Source organism: Rattus norvegicus, chromosome 4 (assembly GCF_021556685.1).
Source record: "Rattus norvegicus strain SHRSP/BbbUtx chromosome 4, alternate assembly SHRSP_T2T, whole genome shotgun sequence".
Taxonomy (NCBI): Eukaryota; Metazoa; Chordata; class Mammalia; order Rodentia; family Muridae; genus Rattus; species Rattus norvegicus.
Window position 1 is genome coordinate 78,751,826 of NC_141537.1, and position 22,304 is coordinate 78,774,129.

At 47.0% G+C, this 22,304-nt stretch overlaps 2 protein-coding genes and 1 long non-coding RNA gene across 15 annotated transcripts in view; 1 reads left to right on the top strand and 2 right to left on the bottom strand.

Annotated features, from left to right (window-relative positions):
* Positions 1-730: 730 nt before the first annotated feature.
* Tmem176b (transmembrane protein 176B) lies at positions 731-8,607 on the bottom strand. Of its 11 annotated transcripts, none has more exons than XM_087655799.1 (8): positions 8,518-8,607; positions 7,503-7,568; positions 4,763-4,953; positions 3,120-3,230; positions 2,774-2,830; positions 2,337-2,567; positions 1,418-1,537; positions 731-1,061 (listed from the first exon to the last, which is right to left on the bottom strand). In XM_087655799.1, the coding sequence occupies exons 3-8, from the start codon at positions 4,946-4,948 to the stop codon at positions 975-977; spliced, it is 792 nt and encodes a 263-aa protein (XP_087511925.1). In that variant the 5' UTR covers positions 4,949-4,953; positions 7,503-7,568; positions 8,518-8,607; the 3' UTR covers positions 731-974.
* A 132-nt stretch (positions 8,608-8,739) lies between these two features.
* Positions 8,740-12,420, top strand: Tmem176a (transmembrane protein 176A). Its single transcript, NM_001039008.1, is given in 7 exon segments — positions 8,740-8,748; positions 9,349-9,546; positions 9,757-9,867; positions 10,894-10,950; positions 11,061-11,279; positions 11,727-11,837; positions 12,164-12,420. Coding segments are annotated over 6 exon segments (732 nt in total). The 5' UTR covers positions 8,740-8,748; positions 9,349-9,351; the 3' UTR covers positions 12,203-12,420.
* A 213-nt stretch (positions 12,421-12,633) lies between these two features.
* The window catches only part of LOC147994839 (uncharacterized), a 35,889-nt gene continuing 26,218 nt past the window's right edge, over positions 12,634-22,304 (bottom strand). For 2 of the 3 annotated variants that reach the window (XR_015686547.1, XR_015686545.1), the window contains exons 2-3: positions 14,595-14,956; positions 12,634-13,138 (exon numbers count right to left, since the gene is read on the bottom strand). This is a non-coding gene — a long non-coding RNA (uncharacterized LOC147994839). Of the gene's footprint in view, positions 13,139-14,594; positions 14,957-21,543; positions 21,684-22,304 lie in introns of all 3 variants that reach the window. The other variant, XR_015686546.1, reaches the window with a different exon arrangement.

Below are 22,304 nucleotides of genomic sequence, written 5' to 3' on the forward strand. Positions count from 1 at the left end.
GTAGTGTGATGCCTCACCTTCTTTTTTTTTTTTTTTTTTTTTTTTTGGAGCTGAGGACTGAACCCAGGGCCTTGTGAAAGCGCTCTACCACTGAGCTAAATCCCCAACCCAGATGCCTCACCTTCTAAACAAATTATTTTTAATTCCATGAGACCCAAACCTATTGGCCTGACTGTGGCAGGTGACTCCTGAACATGCAGTGGGCTGGGTTCTGGGAGAATCAACTTGACAGTATGTAGGATCACCTGAAAGATGGGCTTCTCTGTATACATATGGGGGTGAGGGGGTAATTTGATTATGTTAATTGGGGGAGAGATCCATCTACTATGGAGCCACCATTCCCTAGGTATGGAATCCTGAACTAAGAGCAGAGAAAGAGAGATAAGCACTAGTGTGCACACATTTATGATTCTCTGCTTCTGATTATGGAGGTGATATGACCAGCTGCTTCAGGCTTCTGCTGCTTTGACACCCTCCGCCATGATGGACAGCATACTAAGATAAACCCTTTCTCCCACAAGTTGTTTTTGCTGAGTCAGGAAGAGAAACTAAATAATGGCGTAGAAGGTTCCAGGCACTTGGGTTATGTTCACTTTACATAGTAGAAGGGAGGCAAACCCTGGAGAAGGGTGTGATAGACATCAGAGGCATACAACTGCCACCAGGCTCCATCACCACTCAAGGAACAGCCTTCCCTGCTCATCGTCTGTACCAATGAAGAGCCCACACCTTTCTGTGAGAGGGTATTTTTTTCTAGTTGTTTCTGCTTTATCAGCATTGGAGAAAATGACATAATATCTGTTCATGGAAGAAAGGACATTGGTGTGAGGACAGCGGGGAGAGAGGAAGAGAAAAAGGGCTGGACAGTGGCTACATCAGAAGTAAGCATGTGCTGCGGGGCCAGAAGAGGCCTTAGGATCAGTGCCGTTCTCCCTGGATTACTCTGGACAGGGACACATGTGGGTTTGGACAGCTCATGGGGTAACAGGAATCTTCTCTTTGGTCGGGGAGGCCGGTGCCGAATCCCCCCCAAGAAGCTTCTTCTCTGTCTCTTCATCATTCTGCAAAGAAAACAGGAGGAAGACCTTAATGAATGGAGAGAAAGCACAAGGAGGCAGATGGCTTCTGCACTTGAAACCAGGAGAAGAAAGGAGGGTCAGGGAACAGCAGCAAGGAGGGGGATCTCCTCAGGGAAGATGAGGGGTGGAGTAACTTCGACAGACAGAGGGTGGAATTAGCATGAAGGCAGCCACAGGGAGGCATGAGGTAACAGAAGTAAGCCAGACGAGAGATGGATTTACACTCCACAGACAATGAGGGGTGAGTGAGGATTAGGGACTTCCAAACCCATGTGCCCCTCTCCCGTTTTCACTGCCCAGACCCATACTGTCCAGCAAGCCCCTTCCTGAACACTCACCAAGACCTGGGAGTTCCGGCCACACATACTCCGGAGACTTAGTCCCAGGGAAGCCACAGACACAACAATCTTCAGGATACAGATAACCGTGAACAGGATGCAGAATGCCAGGAACAAGTTCTAGAGGCGAAGGAGGAACAGACTCAGCCAAGTGTCGGTTCCTCTGATTCACATCACCACCTTACCAAAGCCACACTTGGTGCAGACACTTTCCAGCAAGACAGGTGGCATCTTCTAGTGACCGGTGCCCACCATTTCTAACCCACTTGCTTGACTGGTGGGAATGACAACATGCCATCAATCCCCTCACTGACCTGATAGTTCTAATTCCTGCCTCTTGAAAAGCCCACCAGACTCCTGAGACCTGATGGATATACAGGATATTCGGGATACAGATAACCGTGAAGGGAGGCCGGAGGCACATGAAGGAGCTGCTATAGGTTCTCAGGATGACAGCCCAGCGGGGCTCCCAGGCAAGAGCCACATCATCTGCTGACCACACGAGTGCCTCAGTGTCAACACCCAGCCATGGTGAGCCCTTGGATGACTACACCCACTATTTCTCTAGGAAAATCCAGGTGTGAACTGTCTCAACCCAGCCACCCCAGAGAACTGTGAACACTGAATAAAGCGGCGTTTAATCTATCATATCAGGAGGTGATATCTGATGCATCAATAAGTAGGTAAGTGGAATAGCCATTCAATAAAAGGACAGAGGGGCGGCCTACAGTCTGTGCCCCTATAACTTTAATTCAGGGATCTTCTTATATAAAGGTCTGAGAAACGCCCCCAGCTTCAATGGCAGCTTTCTAACCAAAGGTCTTGGGGGCAGGAAGGCCAAGTTCACAGAGCTTGTTTCTTCCTGCCCTCCAGGGCTCCAGTCCCTGAGAGCAAGGGTGGGTATGTGATCTGTTCTCACCATCATCATTCTCAGGTACTCTCTGCACCTCTCTGTCCTCCAGTCTGAGTCGTCAGTGAATCGCACTGACCGAAACCTATCGACAATGCTTGGTTGTAAGGAGTCACATGTGGAACTGATCTCGAAGTAGTAGGAAGCACTGGTTTGCCAGATGAGGCTTTTCACACCCATAACGGTAGCAGCTGCAGCTGTAGCAGAGCAAGCCAGGAGGAGCAGCCGTGATATGTGGCCCTGGAAGAGAGAGGTCCTCAGTGGCAGAGTCACAGAACCACAGCCTCAAACCTGCCCAACTTCCCCTGCTGCTGTGTCTGGAAGCCCCTTCTAACGCCCCAGGAAAGACCCATTTTATTGGAAACTAAAGGATAAAAGGTAGAAAAGTGCAGGAACGGTAGCCATTTCGGGGGAACAGGGTTAATAAAGAGGAAGTCGAGACTCACGGACAGTTTTCCCTGTCCCATCTCATGGATGACGATACCCACTCCAGCCAAAATTGCCTGGAAAGACAAGACACCAGAAAAAAAATGGCCTCCAGTTTACTGTTTTTGGGCTAGGTTTCCCATCATGCTTCCACCAACAGCTCCTAGAACAGCCTGACTAAAGCAGGGTTCAAAAGTTAAGCAAGCTCTCCCCTCCCCAAAAGGCAGCATATGAGCAGACACTTGTCACTTGTGTCCTGCCCTTTCTAAACTTGCCCAGAAAAAAGTGCATCAGAAGGTTTTCTCCAGCCCCAAGGCAACTGTTCCCTTTTGCCTCCACTGAGCTCTCTGCTAGTTTCTTACTCACCACAGACCCTGACCAGAAGGCACAACCAGAGGCACACAGCTCTGTCCAAGGCCCGAAGTAGAGACACACTCCAAGAACACAGCTCACAAGCCCCAGCAATATCTGGGTCACCTGCAAGACAGGAGGGGAAAAAAAAACCAACTCCCTTCACATTCCAGGGATAACTGCACGCTCCAACCCAGGGCCTGGGCTTCCTCTTTTTCTCTGCTTTGGCCTCCTTGTAGCTCAGATTCTGGAAGGATCTGTCCTAACATCCATTGAGTCACGCTAGTCTGCGCTGCTCTCTGTTTGTCTGTCTTTCATTGCTGTTCCCTGACACCATTGCTTTCTGCTGATTCTTACTATTCCCATCTCTTTCTCCCTCCTGAATGTCATCCTGCCAAATCCAGCACCTACCTTCAGCATCCGACCCCAACCTAAGTCCTCATATCCATGTGGAGGGTTCTGTATAGACAGGATGTAGTGCTGAGGGGCAGGGGATGAACATGTGGAGACATACATGAGCCCTTGGATTCAATCCCCAGGGCCAGATAAGCCTTGATGAGGTTACCCATGCCTGTAAGCCCGGCAGTGGGAAAGTGGAGGCAGGGAATTCAGAAGTTCAAGGCCATCCTGATACATGACTAATTTGAGGCCAGCATAGACCATATAAGGTCTTGTCTGAGGAAAAAAAGAAATACCAGAGAAAAAGCTGTGGCTGCAGATAGCCTACCTTGAGGGACACGTCCCAGTCAAGCTCAAGGCAGGCTCTTTAAGGAGTCATCCCAGGCAGTGATTAACAAGATGGCATTTAAAAGGCCATTTCCTTGAACTATGAGCTTTTCTGGGGCTATCCTACTGCGTGATGCTCGCCACTGCTCCACCCCATCCTGATCTTCTCACCTCATGGGAGCAGTCCCAGTAAACCACAGACAGCCCTAACTCTGATGAGTGTTCTAGAAAACCCATCTGTCACTGACTCCTGTACCCCATCTGCATTTCCTTTTACCACCTTGGATTCATCCATTAGATTGTGCCAAGCCCGACACCCCAAGAATGGTCTCTCCTGTCTTCCAAGGTTCTTATCATCTTCTCTAAGCTTCTGCATGTCCCTGGCCTTATTTCTTCCTTACACTCCAAACCCACCCCATCCCAAATTAGAGGGGTCCATTAAAAAGATCTGGATTCCTGTTTCTACTCATTCTAACTGCTCTGACACACCAGCACGAAACCTGGATCCTTCTTACCTGGGCTCCTCCTGGTTCTGAGGCAGCCTGAGCCCAGTCTGTGCTCAAAGCTCATGCACAGAAACTGGTCCTGAGCTCCTCCCTTTGTCACTAAAGCAAAATGGCTCCTTATCAGCCATGAGTCCCTGTTCTGCCAGTCTTTACCTTCATAGCATTGGCTGAACTCACAGCCCTGAAAATCTTCTCCTGTCACCCAGTCTCTGTCAGACACAGCCCTCTCTGCACCAAAGAAGTTAGTTATGCCTTTCCATCCCAATCCCTGCACAGAAAAATTCCAAATCCTTGCCCCAAATGCAAGGGGACCCTTGAGCTTGTGCACTTCTCTGAGGATCCAGCACACTTTCCTCTGCATCCTATCTACAAGGGGAGACCCCACCCTCTGAGCCACCTCAGTAACCCATGACCACTCGCTCTCACCCCTAGAGACAGCTGCCCATAGTGGATTCTGGCCTGAGGGTAGGAGAGAAACTTCTTCAGGGAGCCCATAGCTCCCAGCAGCTGCTCCAAGGCTGATTTGTGGTGGATGTGGATGCTGATCTGGGCAGACTGAGGGCGTGTGGAAGTCACTTTGACTCCATCCACAGTCACTGTGGCTTGGGCCATTTTTCCTGCTGGGGAAAACAACAGAGACAGATGAAGTGCAGGGATCAGGAAAGGTAAGGGGGAGGTGGAGTGGCTCAAAGGCTCAAGGTGAGGAGGATCTTCCAAGCAGTGCTGATACCACTGTCACAGTGGTCCTGATTTGAGATTCAAATCTCTTCTAGAGCCTTCACCAGGCACAGCCCTGGGCCCCTTCCCCAAAGGATTAACGGAATGTTATTGTTTAAATGTTTGATGCTCTATGCGATGCTCCTCACAGGCCCACAGGGCTTGCTTGGCTGGCTTGGCTTGTGGGGAGGGTGGGGATTATGGAGATTTAGGAAGTGGAGACTGGTTGGAAGATATATGTCAATAGGGCACACCTTAGAAGAGCATCTAATCCCCCTCATATTCATTCTCTCCCCTCTCTCCCCTTTATCCTCTCTCTTTCCTTCCTGACCTCCTTGAGGCAAGCAGCCTCTAGGACTCATTGCTTCTGCTCTTATATTTGCCTTGCCTGGGGCCCAGAGCAATGGCCTGACCTCAGCTCAAAATGCTAAAAGCAGTAATCCATGCAAACAAACCTATAAATCTCCCCTCCTTCGAGTTGTTTTATTCACAGTAACATGAGGCTGCCTAACACTAACATAGCTTGGCTTGGATCTCAGTGGGACAAAAAGGAACCCGTGTTTACACACACGCACACACACACACACACACACACACACACACGATATTTTTACTAGTTAAAACATTGAAAACAAGGGCCAAGGAGACGGCTCAGTGAATAAGAAGTCGCCGTAGAGGTCCAAAGGACCAGGCTTCAGATCCCAGAATCCAAGTAAATGCCAAGCAGGCATGATGGTTTCCTGTGATCCCAGCGGGGATGGGGGGTGGGGTAGAGACAAGATCCCCAGGGCAAGCTGGCTAGCTAAGTAAGCCCTGTGTTTAGCTGAGAGAATGCACCTCAATTAAATAGAAAGTAATCAAGGAAGACATGCAATGCCAACTTTAGGCTTCCACAGGCATGCTCACACACATCACATACACGTGCACCTACACATACACATATGTGGCATGTGTGCCCATATACATATCAACACACAGGCGCACAGACTATACGCATATACATCAAAGTACAAAAGATTAAGGAGAGTATAACTTAAAAACCTTCCTTTGTCTCTTCTCCCAGTTGCCTCGTTGCCTTTCATATGGGAACTAACATGACCAGTTTCTTGCAGAGCCTCCAATGGCATGTTTGGTACACAGAGTATGTAAACATATTCCTTCTCACCCTTCCTCACAAATGGCCACCTAGTTCTGTACAACAAGGCATTGATGTGGCCATATGTTTTAGAATCATCCTACACCAGTCTATCCAAAACTTCCATTTGTATGACTGCATAATACCCCTATCTATGCACGTGTGTGTCTGTCACAATATTGGAACAGTGTCCTATTGACAGACACCCAGGTTATTTCCAACCCCTTTGTATCACAAGCAGGGTGGAAGGAATAATGCGTTTTTAGTGGCCATTGTTAGTCCCCCCCGCCCCGTGGATGTTGTAGCAATGACCGTATAGGAGTGTTTTGAAGAATGGAGCCACCCTCCCCACTCACTGAGTGTGCCAGCATCTTCTGCTTTCTTCCATTTTACCTAAGAGATATCGCATTCTATTATAGGTTTTCATTTAATGCAAAAATTTGCTCCATTTTCAATGCTTATCTTGAAGTCTGACGAATGTCTGTCTTCATCCAAACACAGCTACAATCAAGGCATAGAAATGTGTGCACTGCAAAAAGTTCCCTCCAGGTATGGTGGCACACAACTTTAATCCCAGCACTCTGGAGGCAGAGGCTGGTGGGTTTCTGTGAGTTGGAGGATAGCCTGGTCTACATGGCAAGTTCTGGGCTGGCCAGGTATACACAATGAGATCCTGTCTAAAACATAAAAGTAACAATTCCCCAATACTCTCTCCAAGTAAAGCCTCCTTCCAGCTTGGCTGTCATTGTATCACCAAGCCTTTCATCACCCAGAGATCTGGCTGTCTGTTTTTCAAAGGCATTTTTTTTTTAGTTTATTGTTTTGTTGTAATTTTTTTTAGTGTATTGTTTTGTAAGTTCCTCCTTCACACGCTTCCTGATTATTTTTCATTGAAGTTCTTTTATATTTGAAAATTACGATCGGCAGTATGTACTCATTTGTATATCCATATGAACAGGTGTGTTTAAATTACAAACACAGTAATTTAAAAAGAGAAGTTGATCTTTGAACTGTGTCATAATTTGGTAGATACAGAGGCAAGGACCCATGGTACTGGTCCAGGTATTGTTTCCTGAAAAACAGTTTCTACTGTGGTATACACCACCTTTCTCCCACTACCTTGAGTTTCCACAGGGCCTCGGGCTCACAAGGCCTTCATATTCTGCCTGTTACTGGTTTAGAACAGCCATTTTAGCCCCTCTATCCAAAACAAGTTCTGCACAGTGTCTCTCCTGGGCAGTCTAGTTGCTGACAACCACTCTGTCTCACCCCCTTTCCCATCCCTTGTATTTTTCCCACACCTCTTTGACTCACCTCTCTTCAGGAGGGACGGAGAGACTTCACAGAAATGCAAATGAAGGCCTTAGGTTCTCCCCTTCCCTTGAGGTTCCAGGAATAAAGCCTTAGTTGTGTGCTGCCCCCCTCCAGACCCCTAGTGCTACCACTGCCCTGGCCACTCAGAATCCTGTTGCTTCCTCTACAGAGCAGGAACTAAACCCTTAGGCACCAAGAACCCTCTCACCACTGCGGCCAGGACTCCAGATAGCAGCTCTCTTTGACACCCCTCCTCCCAGTGCCCAGAAACGGAGAAAAGAAACACCCTGTGTCTTCACTCCATAGCCATCCCACCTCTGTGTGGTCTCAGACTCTGTTCTCAGAACACAGATGTGAGGCACTGGTAATCATGGAAGGCAAAGCCAGAATCTGGCTTCTCCAGCCTCAGCCCTGTTTCTAGAGTCACATCCTCTGTCCAACATGTCCCTCCCTCCCCAGAGTCCTACAGAAAAGCAGAGAGGGACCAAAGAAGAAACATCCTGAGCCAGGATGATGCTTGAGGAGTAGGCTTGGAGACTCCTCCAGAGAAAGGTCCCTGTACTCCAAAAAGGGGCTACCCTGGGGCCATGAAGGATCCTGCCTCACCTGCTGTCCTCAGAGATGGGTGGGGCTGGAACTAAGAAGTCTGGGAGGAGCTGACTTAAAGCTGACCCCAGAGGGAGGAGAGCAAGAAGGGGTGGAGGGATAGGGGCCTGACCTAGAGTTTCTTATTTTTCCAGCAAGTAGCTGACAGGAAAGGGCCCCACTGGAGGGGGTTCTGTCAGGAGTAGATGACCAGGCCTGTATCAGGGATGCAGGTGACACAGGGCCACTCATTCACCCGAGGTGATACAGGCCTGCACTTGATCAGAAAGCTCCAACCCTGGGGGCGGGGGTAAAAAAAAAAAAAAAAGAAAGCTCCAACCCTGACGGGACTGGGAGAGAAAGCACTGTGGAATCAAAGGATTCCACAGGATCGATCACCGCCAACCCAACTCAGTCCTACCTCACCCACCTTCTCCACCTCTCCAGTGCCCAGGGAGGAACTGGCTGCTGGAAAACCCCTGAAGGGGCCCTCAGTCCCAGCTGCCTGCCAGGAAGTGCTGAAGGCTACCCATCCTCCCTCCCCTTCTGGCTCCCACCCAAGTTCTTCCTCCTGCCAGGGCTGAAGTTCTCAACTACTGCCAGCTCCTCTGTGCGCTTTGGCCTTCCCTGCTGCACACTTCCCTGGTCCCAGAGGAACCAGGTAAGGCAGCCCACCATCACTTCAGCATAGCCCACCCTTGTCCACCCAGATCCTTCCAGTCTGGCTCTGAGAGCTTACTAGGGGAATGGGCACATTGAGGTGTGCCTCCAGGAACAGGTGTGGCCTCCATCTCCACCACTCAATTCTGTGGGGACAGGATCAGTCAGTGCTAGGCGTTCATCCAAGGCGATGGGGGCTTCTGGGTGAGGTGGTCCCTGGGACCCTGACAGGGAGGAGATAATTGCAACAGGCAGCAGCTGGAGGGGTCACTGTTTAAGGGGCTTGGGCTCTGATCTGGACTCAGAGAACTCTGGGGAGAAGGGACCCAGTCAGGATGGGGTGGAGAGGTTAAGTCATGTGGATTCTGCTTGATCTAGACATCAGACCCCTGAAGACCATGGCAGTGGGGCACAAAGCAAATGTGGGCTGAAGAGGGTGCTCCAGCATCAGGCTTCCCTGACAGACAACCCTCCAAAGGAGCCAAGGATACAGATCACAGCCAGGGACAGCCTTTCTGTGTCTCTGTTCCTGTCCAACTCCAAGAAGCCCCTGTAAAATCTGCTGAGTACTTCTTCCCGCTGTTCCTTTTCTCCCTCACAGACAATGTCCACAGACATGGGGACTGCAGATGTCTGCGAGGTGGACCCTGAAGCCCCACAACCCACCAACATTGAAGTGCACATCCATCAGGAGTCTGTCCTGGCCAAACTCCTGCTGGCTGGATGCTCGTTTCTAAGGGTCCCAGCATCTGCCTCCACCCAGAGCCAGGGCAGCAGCAGAGTGCTGGTGGCCTCCTGGGTGAGTGTAGCTATGTGCTTGATGGGCCAGGGGAGGGACCCTCACTCAGGCTAAGGAGTTTCCTTCTCTTGCTTGCTATACTTCCCTCTGGCCTCCTCTATGCCTAAGACATTGAGTTGGCTTTGTTTTCTCATTAGTCCAAGCCGTGTGTGCAGACAGTTGCTGGGCCTGCTGCTGGAGAGCTGGGTTTTCAAGTCCTCTCTCTTCCAGGTGGTGCAGATCGTGCTGGGGATCCTGAGTGTGGTTCTGGGCGGAATTCTCTACATCTGCCACTATTTAGCCATGAATACCCAGGGTGCCCCATTCTGGACCGGGATCGTGGTGAGTGTGGCTGTGGCTATGTGAAGGTCCAAGGCTGTCCAAAGGGATAGCGGTCCCTCTGCTTCCCTCCCACCACCGCCATTGACATAGCATCCCAGAGTGTATAGCCAAACAGAACCTGAATGACATAAGCCAGTTTGGTGCTTGTGTACATTTGTCTCTTGTCCCATGCTTCTCCCAGCAGGCTGGCAGAGGATCCTTGCCATCAGTAGGATCAAGGGTTAAGGTCCTCAGGGCTTACCACCTCTAATGTCTGCCCCGAGACAGGGGAAGTGGAGCATTCGGGCAGGAAACACGATCTTCTGACTCTCTTACTTCCTTATGCTCATCCTATGGGGATCCAGGAATGAGCTCTGTCAGAAAGTGCTTGCTATCATATTTAATGGCACCTGGTTGATCTGGTCGTGGGTATAAAGAACTTTCCGATAGACCCACGCTTTCACCAAAACATATATATTTATTGATAGGAGACATTAAAAATAACTACGCTAATCCACCCAGTGGCAGGAATATATGGTTAGTTACAGCATAATCAAATAGGATCAGGACCCATATGTCCACTGACCTGATCAGACTTCCTGCTCTTCTCTCCTAGTCAGGTGGACCCAACAGCTGCTAAGACAAGTGTCTGGATCTGAGGTTGCCTAAAGTCACATTCTGCATTCCCAACTTTTTCCAAATACATGGATCCTTTCCTGGTCCCTGGAACATTCATCAAGGATTTAGTGTGACTTTAAAAAAACGGTTGAAGGGATGGATAGGAAGGAGCCCACCTCGCTTAACCATGTGCAACTTCGGTGTCAATAAAACAGTGTCCTACAGCCTCACAGCTGTGCTCCAGCTCATTGCCCCACACAGTGACTCCACCATAGGCAGCAAAGCGTAGCAAAACATCTGGGATGTAGAGGAAATGCTATAGGCCAGGTAGCTGGCACTGCAGACGGCGAGCACAGGGGAAATGAGGCAGGGGATTAACAGGCATTTGTCCTGATTTGTACTGATTCTTCTGGTTCAATCTCTCCTTAGGCTATGCTGGCTGGAGCTGTCGCCTTTCTTCAAAAGAAACGGGGTGGTACCTGCTGGGTGAGTTTAGGACCAGGCAAGACCCAGGCTCTGCCTCAAGGCTGTGCTAGACACACAGGCTGGCTAAAACTGAATCTTTGAGGTTTCCTGCTATTTCCTGCTCTACCTAGGCCCTGATGAGGATCCTTCTTGTGCTGGCGAGTTTCTGCACAGCTGTGGCCGCCATTGTTATTGGGTCCAGGGAGTTCAATAATTACTGGTACTATCTCAGAGATGATGTCTGTAAAAGCGACACTTCATATCGCTGGTCCACCATGCCCAGCATCACCCCAGTTCCCGAAGAAGCTAATAGGATAGGACTGTGCAAATACTACACAAGCATGCTAAAGGTAAGTGTGGACAGAGACTAAGGTGGCACTCCATCAGCAGTAGGTACTCCTCCTCCTGGTCTTGGCGACTGTTCTTAAAGATGCAGGCATGAGTGAGCAAATCAGAAACTGTTCCCATTGCTGTGGGAATCACATACTGTTAGGAAAGAAACACGACCAGCCACAAACCATGCATAACCCAGGATTGCAAGCACAGCAAGGGTCACCAACATGGTGAATGTGTGTCCTTCCTGAAGCAATCACTCAGGTCACAGCTCAGGCTGCTGAGGAGAGTGGAAAAGGTTTCTGGTGAGCTCTACCCTCTATATCCAAGATTCCCTCCCCATTCCAGAAGCTGTAGACTTGGAAGTGATGGTTAGAAAGTGACCCTGGTTGGGAGAGAGAATGGAGAGGGGCGGGAGTGTGGCCATCACTCTAGCATGCTTGTCTTTTGCCCTGTGTTCCCAGACCCTGCTCATAAGCCTCCAGGCAATGCTCTTGGGTGTCTGGGTGCTGCTGCTCCTGGCTTCTCTCATCCCTGTATGTGTCTACCTCTGGAAAAGATTCTTCACAAAGGCGGTGAGTCCCTGTGTTGGTATGTTTGGGGCAGTGGTGCTGTACAGATGAGACATGATGCTTGGGGAAGAAGGAAGTCCATTTTGTGGGTTTCAGAAAGAATCATGCCTTTCTGTCCTATCCAGTACAGTTCCTCTTTCCAACCAACGTCCCTATCCAAAGAAGCCAGAGAAGGCCACATCTATCCTAGGCCCATGGAGGTTTTAGTCACAGGTCCTGTGTTGCTGAGACTGGCTCTCGCTGGCTCCAGAACTACCTGGCCTAGAGCACAGAACCTTGTTTTCCTTTCTCTTCCTGTCACTAACATCTCGCCCTGGCTTCTTCCTTAGGAAACAGAGAAGAAACTGCTGGGTGCAGCTGTGATCTAGCCCCAACTTTCCTCTTGCTCTGGGAGTCCCCCTTCTGAAGCCTGAAAGAAGCGTCAGGCAGGAAGAAGACCCTACCCCACTACCAGGGCCATCGCTGTGGCCTGGCCCCACCCAACACCACAGCAGCTCACAAGAGCACTTGCTCAGTTCTCCTCTGCCTTCACCACCCTGCATCCCTTCTCAGGCAGCAACTTGATAATAAACTCCCGTGCTACCGCTGGCGGATTCTTGCTTTGTCACTCCAGAGAACTCTCACTGGCTGGGAAGCAGGGCAGTGTGAGGACAGCAAGTCTTGATGCTCCCCACATAGCTCCAACCTCCTAGCCAGGCCTAGAATCATGCAACCTGTAAACACCTGACTGGGTGTGCAGGGTGAGGGGGTAGGGTCTGTCTCCTGAGTTCTGATTTAAGAAGATGGATGTCTGGTAGTTGGAATGAATAGGTTTTTATTTCTACTGTTGAGCAAAATCAAGACATAACACCAAGATACAATCATTTCAGAAGTCTCGTTGATTTATTTTGGGGTTGTTGAAGGTGGAGACTTGCTATGTAGCACAATCTAAACTTGAACTCATGATCCTTCTGCCTCAGCCTCCTGAGTATTAGGATTACAGATGTGTTTCACCATCCTGGTTCTGAAAACCTATTTTTTCTCCCAAGTTAACTATCCATTGATATGGTGAGAAAAACTCCAGATTGTCTTGTAAAAATACCTAAAATTTTAGGACAGCTTATGATTTGTATATTTAAAAATCCCCAATATCTATATGATCAGGAATAGAAGAGCAATCTTAAAGGCTATAATGGAGGCAGGAGGATGACTCCATAGAGCTGAGTCTTGAGTTGGCCTATATCAGGGTTCCTCGAGCACCTGCACAATAGGATTCCTCCTGACGGATCCAGAAGGCTCAGCATGTGCCTGTATCCATGGATAACCTATAACATCAAAAAGATACACCCCAGATTTGAGAGGCAGAAAGACATTCTAGGCGGACTCTAGAGAAACACAGTGTGACCTCTTACATTCCCCTCTGGTAAGAGACCACACAGGAGGAACTGTTGTAAAGTTCTGAGACTGAAATTTTACAGAAGACTGGACACAGGCGCTCTCGCTCTCTCTCTCTCTCTCTCTCTCTCTCTCTCTCTCTCTCTCTCTCTCTCTCCACTTGATCATATTGTGCTATTCAAGGTTCCCAGATGGGGGAAGTAAGCATTCTCTTAAAATGCCACTACTTGCATAAGCTAGACAATCACACACTGCAGAGTTTCGTGCCTGTGCATACAAACCCACCCAGTCAACACGAGTATTCCTAACAGCCCGAATCCGAGAACACAGTCAAAGCTGCCCACCATGATGAAGAGGGTGGTGTGTAGCAAAGGAGCAGAGACTGCTGTGGACAAAGACGGCTCTGTAGATGGGAACGATGCTGACGGCAGGAAGCAGAAGATCCATTAGAGTGGACAGCTGGCAAAGCACACAGTTAAACTTCAAAACCAAAGACCCCTGTGACCCCTTCACCTCTACTTCCCATCTCTGAATCTAAATGTGGTCACCAAATATGAAAATTAACCAGCTCACTTAACGCTCACCACCTGAAAGTTCTACCACTCCCACAGCACCACCACACGAGCCTGCCGCAGGGCGGGAAAGAAAAGAACCAAAATTTCCAAGGTCCTGCTTTTTATTTTTTTAATTACTTTCAAAGGGGAAACAGGTATGTCTCATTCTATCTCGTGTGCTGGTACGTGTTGCTAGAGGCCATGACGCAGGTGACCTAACCAGTCCTCAGAATGTTCTCTGGTTCCCTGACCATCTTTACTGTCTTTGCCTGCAGTGTGACCATGTCTGTTATACTTTCAAAGAAGGAAAATAAAATCTTACTTAAAAAATAAAAAAGCCCTGCAGACTGGAGAGATGGCTTGGTGGTGAAGGGTGTGTGTCGCTCTTGCTGAGGGTCTGAGTTCCTTGGGATCACCCATGTCAAGCAGCCCACAGTTACTCCAGCTCCAGGGGATCTAACACTGTCTGCTACTTCCTGTGGGCATTGCGTCCCTGTGCAAATACCCACACAAACACACAGACATGATTTTTAAAATACCACTTTTCTCCCCTTTCTGTCTACGGAGAAGTGAGGAGCATTTCCACCACACTCCTGCTGCCATGACATTCTGTCCCAGCGCCAAGCAACAGTGAAGCTATGGGTCCAAACCTTTACCTCCTTAAGAAACAAAAAGTAAAGCGATGGCAAAACTAGTCTTATTCTGAGCATTCTAAGAACCTTCTCCTTACTTCAAGGGAACTTGAGCAGAGTCTCCAAGGGAAAGTATAACCTCCCTTCAAGTTTCTACAACAGAAATTCAGCAAGCCCATGTCGTGGTCAGCAGGACTGACCTGGGCAGAAGGTGTGTCTTCAGCGCACAGGGACGGCAAGCGGTGAGCTGCTGGCAGAGGCTGGTGATGGTCCCCTCACCTTCATCTTCTCTCCTTTACTTGTAATAGGTGCCCTGGATATCGATTGTGCACATTGCTTCCCAGGACAAAGACTGTGCTCACCGACTTCCTTTAATGAGCTGATTCTAATACGCAGATTAGGAATTAGTCGTAAGTGTGCCTCCTGTGAAGCACACATAGGAGGTATCCTGTGCTCTCCTTCCTGTCCCTGGAGCAGCCACACAGGTGATTTTGCAATGGAGAGAGAAAGCATAGTCCACACAGCACATGGATTGTGGGATGCCATCTACACAGCTAGAAGTCTGTGTGAAAGAGAAACCTATGTTAGTTTGCATATTCTGTCTTCAAGGCAGAAACCATTCTAACCAATGCATTGTCATCTGACAGAGTGGCAGCTAAGCTCACCCAGCCATCCCATTGTAGACAAAAATCCATCATTAAAAAAAACGACCATTGGGGCTGGAGAGATGGCTCAGTGTTAAGAACACTTGCTGGACTTTTAGAGGACACAGGTTCAATTTTCAGTACCTACATGTGTAGAGAGACTTTAATCCAGCAATGTAAAAGTAGGGCCTGGCACTTCCTCCCAGCTCCATGCTCCCAGAAATAAGACGCAGACTCAAAAAATGTTTACAAATACCTTGGCCATATAGCTAGGCTCTTCTCTGACTAGATCATAACTTAACCCATTTATTTTAATCTACCACATGGCTGGGTACCTGTGTTCAGGTACCATGCGTCTATCTCCTCACATCTTCCCCACGTGAATTGTCCACCCCTGGCCTACCCCAGAATTCCTTTTGCCTCCTGGGTGTCCCTTCTATTCTACCTTATAGGCCATATTTTTTTTAATTGACAGGTGATGCATCCATACAATACATAAGATACACTTGGCTACTCAGGCTAGAATACAGACGCATCCTTAGCACACACCTTTTTAATCCCTCTGGCTGGAATACAGACATGCCCTTAGTACACACTTTTGATCCCAAACAATGAAGGTAAAGTTAGTTTTTAGAAGGAAACACCCATGTTTGAAAGTGATGTCTAATTGGGGCAGATAAAGTGACAAATCAGAGAAAGATTTGACAGAATAGGATGTGCTCAACTCTCACAAGAACAGAGAGGGAAGAAAGGCAGCATAAGAAGGAGCAGTGGGGAGAGAGAGAGAGAGAGAGAGAGAGAGAGAGAGAGAGAGAGAGAGAAACAAACTAGACATAGGTGAAGACAGAACTAGCCAGAGAATGAGGAACCAGAAGATTAGAACATATTGCCAAAGTTAGTATGAGACCAAGCAGAGCAATTCGGTCAGAGGCCAAGAGAGAAACCAGAATGAATCAGTCAGTTTGGAAAAAGAATTTGAGCCAGAATAGCTGAGTTGAACCAGCCAACAGAGTTCAGAAGAACTAGAAGGGTGGAGCATATACAGCAAACAGTAAGTCTCAGAGGCTGAAAACATTCTAGGCCTAGAATAGATTGTATGGAGGGTAGACACTTCCAGAACTAGGCCTAGGTTAGCAGACAGGGGTAGAAAACCTCAAAGATGACAATTATGTCAGGAGAATAAAAATTACATTTATACTTTGAGTGACTTACAATTCTAAAGGACACTTTTTGTCTCTTATAGTCACCAGGCATGAAAGTGGTAAAAATATATACACACAGGCAAATACTCATATATAAAAATAAATAAGTAAAATAAAGCATTAAAAATTTAGTGTCTTCCTAAGAAGGATCCACAAAACATGTTGGACCACAGCTCACTGCAACTGGGTATGGACCTTAGCAAAAGCTGATGAAAAAGGCACTACTTGGTAAATCATGGAATAAACAGCTCAGAGGAAGACATGTGACTCTTACTTCACTTTACTGGTCTCCATTACATGCATGATCCTCCTTATTACCACCTGCATGCACTGAGGGCATTCATATTGCCCCACAGAAATGTCCTTCAGTCTCTCCTAGTGTGACAAAAGAGAGATCAGCCATGTGCTTAATGGCCACATACCCTCTAGTCCCTAATGCAGTGTCAACAGCCAACTTCAAGTATGAGGTCTTAGGTCCCTAGGCCAGCGCTTAACCTTGTACTGCTCTGTCTCCTGGGAGAAGCTGAAACAAAGCTCTGATCTTTGCTTAAGAATAGTGACCTTTCTAGAATCTCTCAGCTGTGAGTTCTTTTTCACTGCTTCAAAATTGAAGAATGTGCTGCTTTTACCTAAGTCACAGGCAAAAGGAAAGTGCAAAGGGATATATACCATGAAAGTCAGCATAGTAAGTCCCTTGTTGCAGGGGTAGGTGAACGAATGGGAAAGGGAAGATTGGCCTATGGAATCACGCAGGGGTATACAGTGATGGTTTCCCATCACTCTTAACCCAGGAGATGTATATGTGTTACTAACAAAATGTATACATGTTTATACCCTCTTCTGCATGAATATTATAACTGAGGCACAAACTATACACTACAATGTCCTGTGCCAAGTTAACACCAAAACTGTAGAAGCCAGGATTTGTGTGCAAGTTTCTCATTGTGTCAGCTAACATACACCTGCTCAGCAGCATCTCATTGAACATTCTGCATCACAGGAAGATCATTTCACAGTAATGCCTGGTCACTGCCAGCCATAGAACTTCTGATAAGAGAGTTTCTGACAATGGTTCCCAAACATACAAATCACCACAGTGTTTATAGTGGCCTTGACTATCATCAGCTACAAAAGAAGGAGAAAATACCGTGTGCACCCTTGGAATTAGTGTTTTAGTTCTAATGAAACATGACTTAAAAATACAGATATCTTTATGAAGACTTAAAAACACAGATATTCAAACATAACCACAGAGTCATAGGAAAGACTAAGTTGACTAGAATAGCAAACAATCAAGTGAAGATTTAGCAAATGGAACATCACAATGCCAGGAGTTAGTATACAGCCTTTTCACCAATGACCCTGAGTATTAATGACCTCCGTTTTCTGGCAAAAGGCAAAGACTAGCAGATGGAATTTAAAATAATGACTGATCTAGTCGTAACCTGCAAGAAACACACCTCACCATCAAAGGTAAGCACAGCTTTAGGGGGAAAGACTAGGAACTGACATTCTGAGAAAATCAAACTAGAAAACAGGTTGGTACAGCCATACTAAAATCTAGCTAGTTAGGCTTCAAAGCAAAATTAGTCAGAAGAAGAAAAACATCATGAGGAAATTACAATTCTAAATATAGATGTATTCAAAATGAGTTAACACCAGCTAACACTATAAAAGTGAACAATCTACCTGTAAAGTCACAGATTGGCCTCAGCACTATAATAATACATACAACTTCCCATCCTTCTTGTACCAATAAACTGATCATCCGGAGCCATAAAAACAAAACAAGCAAGGAGAACACAAAACACACGGGTTGATCAATGGAATAGATTAGTTGATCCTGATATAAATCCATGCAGCAACAGCTTCCTGTTTTTTGACAGAATTTAAAAAAACATAATGGAGAAAATACATTTTTAAACAAATGGTTCTGGAAAACTCGATATCCTCACACAGAAGAACAAGCAAACTTCCTGGATCACATCCTTGTACAAAAATAAGCTGAAGGGGTGAAGACCTTAATGGAGGATCTGGAATGCTGAACCTACTAGGGCAAAACACCTCAAAGTATAGGTTCAGGGGGTTCCAATAGCTTGAAAAATAAAGCCAAGAATCAACTGAGATTTCGTGAAATTGAAAGGCTTCTTTCACAACAAAGAAGCTGGTTAGCGGAGTATAGCAGAGTAATAAAACAACCTGTGTGGGGGAGGGGGAGATTGCCAAATAAACATCTGGATTAATATTTAAACTATATAAATATTTAAAGGATTAAATGCCACCCCCAGAAACAACTAGTGGGATGAACAGACAGTTCTCGTTCTCTCTCTCTCTCTCTCTCTCTCTCTCTCTCTCTCTCTCTCTCTCTTTTTCTGGGGGGTGTATTGTGTGTGTGTGTGGGGGGGGTAAGACGGGGTTCTCTGTGTAGCCCTGACTGTCCTAGAACTCACTCTGCAAACCAGGCTGACCTTGAACTCAGAGATCTATCTGTCTCTGCCTCTAGTGCTGGGGTTAAAGGCTTGTGACACCACTGTCTGGCTGAACAGACAGTTCTCAAAAGACACTTTATAAATGGCCAATAGGTGTTAAATGTTCAGTACCTTAGGCACCAGAAAAAATGCAATTAAAGTATATTGAAGGGGCTAAGCGTGCTTCATTTTTAATAACACTCAATGCTCTTGCAGAAAACCTGAATTTGGTTCCAGGAACCCACACCCATCCTTGGGTTTACAACCATCCCTAATTCCAGCTCCAGCTCATCATGCTCCCTCTTCCGGCCACTTACATACATGCAGGCAAAGCACTGATGACACACATAAAGTAAAATAAACCTTTTAAAAACTGCACTGAGGGTCCTATCTTAACCCAGTCATAGTGGCTGTCATTGAGACAAAGAGTACCAAGGACCGTGACCAGGATGTGTGTGGAAAGGAGGACATTTATTTGCCACCGGTGTGGATGTAAATTAGCTCAGCCACTATGGAAATCAGTGTGAAGGTTTCTGAGATATCTGAAAATAGATCTGCCATAGGACCCAGCTGCCACACCCTGTGTATTTACCTAAATACACAGCACATCACAGAGACATTTGCACAGCCATGATATAGCTAGCTGATACAGCAGATGACAGAGGCCAGCCAGCTGGAGATGATTTTGAAATGAAGGATCCCATAAGATAAATACCTAGGTCACCCCAGCAATCAGACAGGAAGTCCTTGGACATGAATTCCCAAAGACGACACCTCTAAAAACGAGACCCGTAGGGAAGCTAAAGACCAGTGGGAAACAGTCCTGGCAAGGCAATCGGAAGACACCCAGAACTATTATGTCCATCTCCCCTCTGTGTGTAGATATAATGGTTGAAAACCCCAACTGCAGTAAAAGACACAAGCCCACGAAGGTGCTCAGTATACTTCAGATGAGACAAAGTAAAAAATAAATATAAGTCAGCATTCGATTACACGATACCATCAAAGGCTCAGCCAGCGGAAAGTGGCCAGCCACTGTTGGGAAGAGTGATCCCAGTGCTTGGCAGAGCCAGGAAGCGGGGGGGGGGGGGGGGGGGTTGGGGAGATGACAAAACACTCAAGTGCTGAAAGAAGGGAGGTGCCAGCCCAGAGGCAAAGTCCAGTGGGACAGTCCCAGTGCCACTGGGGAGGGCATGAGGTGGAGGCCTGTGGATTTTCACATGCTCTTGTGTTCTTCAAGATACACTTGCAGAAAGCAAGTAAGAAAGGGTGTGAGGTACTTTCCATGAATGGAGATGTCAGATACACAACAGATAGAATGTACATGGGACAGGGCACAGGACAGCGTACAGGTAATGTCTCTACCTTCTACTAAAGAAGTCAAAATTGATTTTAAACAGACTATAAAATGTTAAGTATACACATTGAAATCCCTACACAAACAGCTAAGGACACCCCCAGCATAGTAGAATATAAATAAGTTCTACAAATTCAAATGGGAGCTAAAAATGTTCACGTGTCCTGAAAGAGAGCTGGGGGTAAGAGATGTGTGTGTGGGGGGGACACAACAATGAACAATTAAATAGCAGTAAGCAACACATCCAAAAAATGACATACAGAACTAAAACAAACCCATCTATTATACAGTCTAGTCACGCTTAGAAGATGGGCTGTCCACAATGACTTTCTTAAGTGGCTCCACTTATATCATATCCAAGAAAGTCACTTAAAATATAACAGCATAGATCGTTAGGTGCAGAGGTGTGGAAAAGAGAGACCGAACAAACATTAAGAGGAAGTCGGAGTGGGTGTTTTCGAAACTACACAAAGTAACCATCAAATCAAAGAAAATGTCCAGGTTTAAGCTGGGTCGTTGTATGATCACTAGCTCTGGGCTGGATTGCTCCGTGGTTAAAAGCTTTTACTGTTCTTCCAGAAATTCAGTTCACAGCCCACTGCTCCTTTCTAACCTCCACGAGCATCTGTACACACACACACACACACACACACACACACACACACACACACAAACACACATACACACACATGGGAATAAATCTTGGGATGGAGAGATGGCTCAGAGGTTAAGAGCATTGACTGCTCTTCTACAGGACTCAAGTTCAATTCCCAGAACTCACATTGTTGATAACAACTGTTGGTAATTCCTGTTCCAGGAGATCAGATGCCTTCTCTTAGCCTCCACAAGCACTAAGCATGCATGTGGTACACAGACATATATGCAGGCAAAACACCCATAGACACAAAAATAAAATAAATTTAAAAACAAATCTTTCTTAAAGGTCAGGCTCTAAAAGACAGAAATACTGAATTAAATACAAGTGTACCCCAATACAGAGCTTCAAAACACAGGAAGCAATGATGAATACAACTGAAGGGAGGAATCCATCATTAGGGTAGGAGCCTGCAGCACTCCCCTCTCAGCGACAGACAGAATAGGTAGAAGTGAGTGTATAACTCATTGAAGTGCTTGTCTAGGAGCTCTAGTACCAAACACTCTAAAAGCAATTATAGATACATGAATGAGTTTCCAGAAATGCAGGACATAGAGGAACTGAGTCACATCATTAATAACTGGTTGCTACTACACTCACAGCATACTTAACAACCACAGAGTCTGCATTCATTGAAAATTACCGAGACAGGTCTGCAAGATGGCTCTGTGGGTAAAGGCACTTGCAGACAAGCGTCAAGACTTGAGCTCAACGCTTGGGTTTCACTGTGGAAGTGAAGAGCTGACTCTCAGAAGTTATCTTCTGACCTCCAGAGACAGCCCATGGCGTACCCAACCCCCAGTGTATATATCGCAGATCCTACCTCAACAAGATGGAAGGGCAAGACCCGCTCTCAAAAGTTGTTCTCTGATCTCTGCACGGAAGCTGTTTCTGCTACTCCAAGCTGGCTGTCCCTAGAGCATCCAGGCCAATTCCCCGAACTTCCCACCTCATAATGGGGTGCTGGAATTACAGATGTGAGTGAGCCACTGAATCCAGTTTCTTGTGGATTCTGGAGAATCAGACTCCAAAATCTCACATTTCCTCCCCCAATGCACAATTTGCTTTTGATTTATTTGTTTATTTTAAAATGTAAGGCAAGTGTCGGGAGCCATTTTGCCTGCTTCTGTGAAAGCCTATAAGTCAGACAGTGTCAAGTCAGGCCAGGGTCTCCTGACAGATTTCCTGGCCTGCTGACATATGGAATCATAAACGGGGATAGACGTGAAGCTCGAGGCAAGCGACTAAATGTTGTGTTAATTTTGAAGGAAGGTACAGGGAGGAATAGGGAGGCTACCAGATGGGTACAGATAGCGAATGTACATCAGCCATTGTCTCTGCTGGTTTGTGACTTTGCTTCCCACGATACTGTAAAGTATATAAAGCCTACGAGAATTAAACTCGGGGCTACCGCAGTACTCACTGGACAGCCCTCCTGATTTCTAACCTTTGTTTCTGAGGGTTTTTTTTCTGTCTTTCCTAGAATCAGTCTCACTCCCCCCACTCAGAAGACTGTTCAACTTTGTAGCAGCTGGGCTGGTACAGGCAAGAATGGCAGGAAGAACAGCGAAGATCTGGGATTTT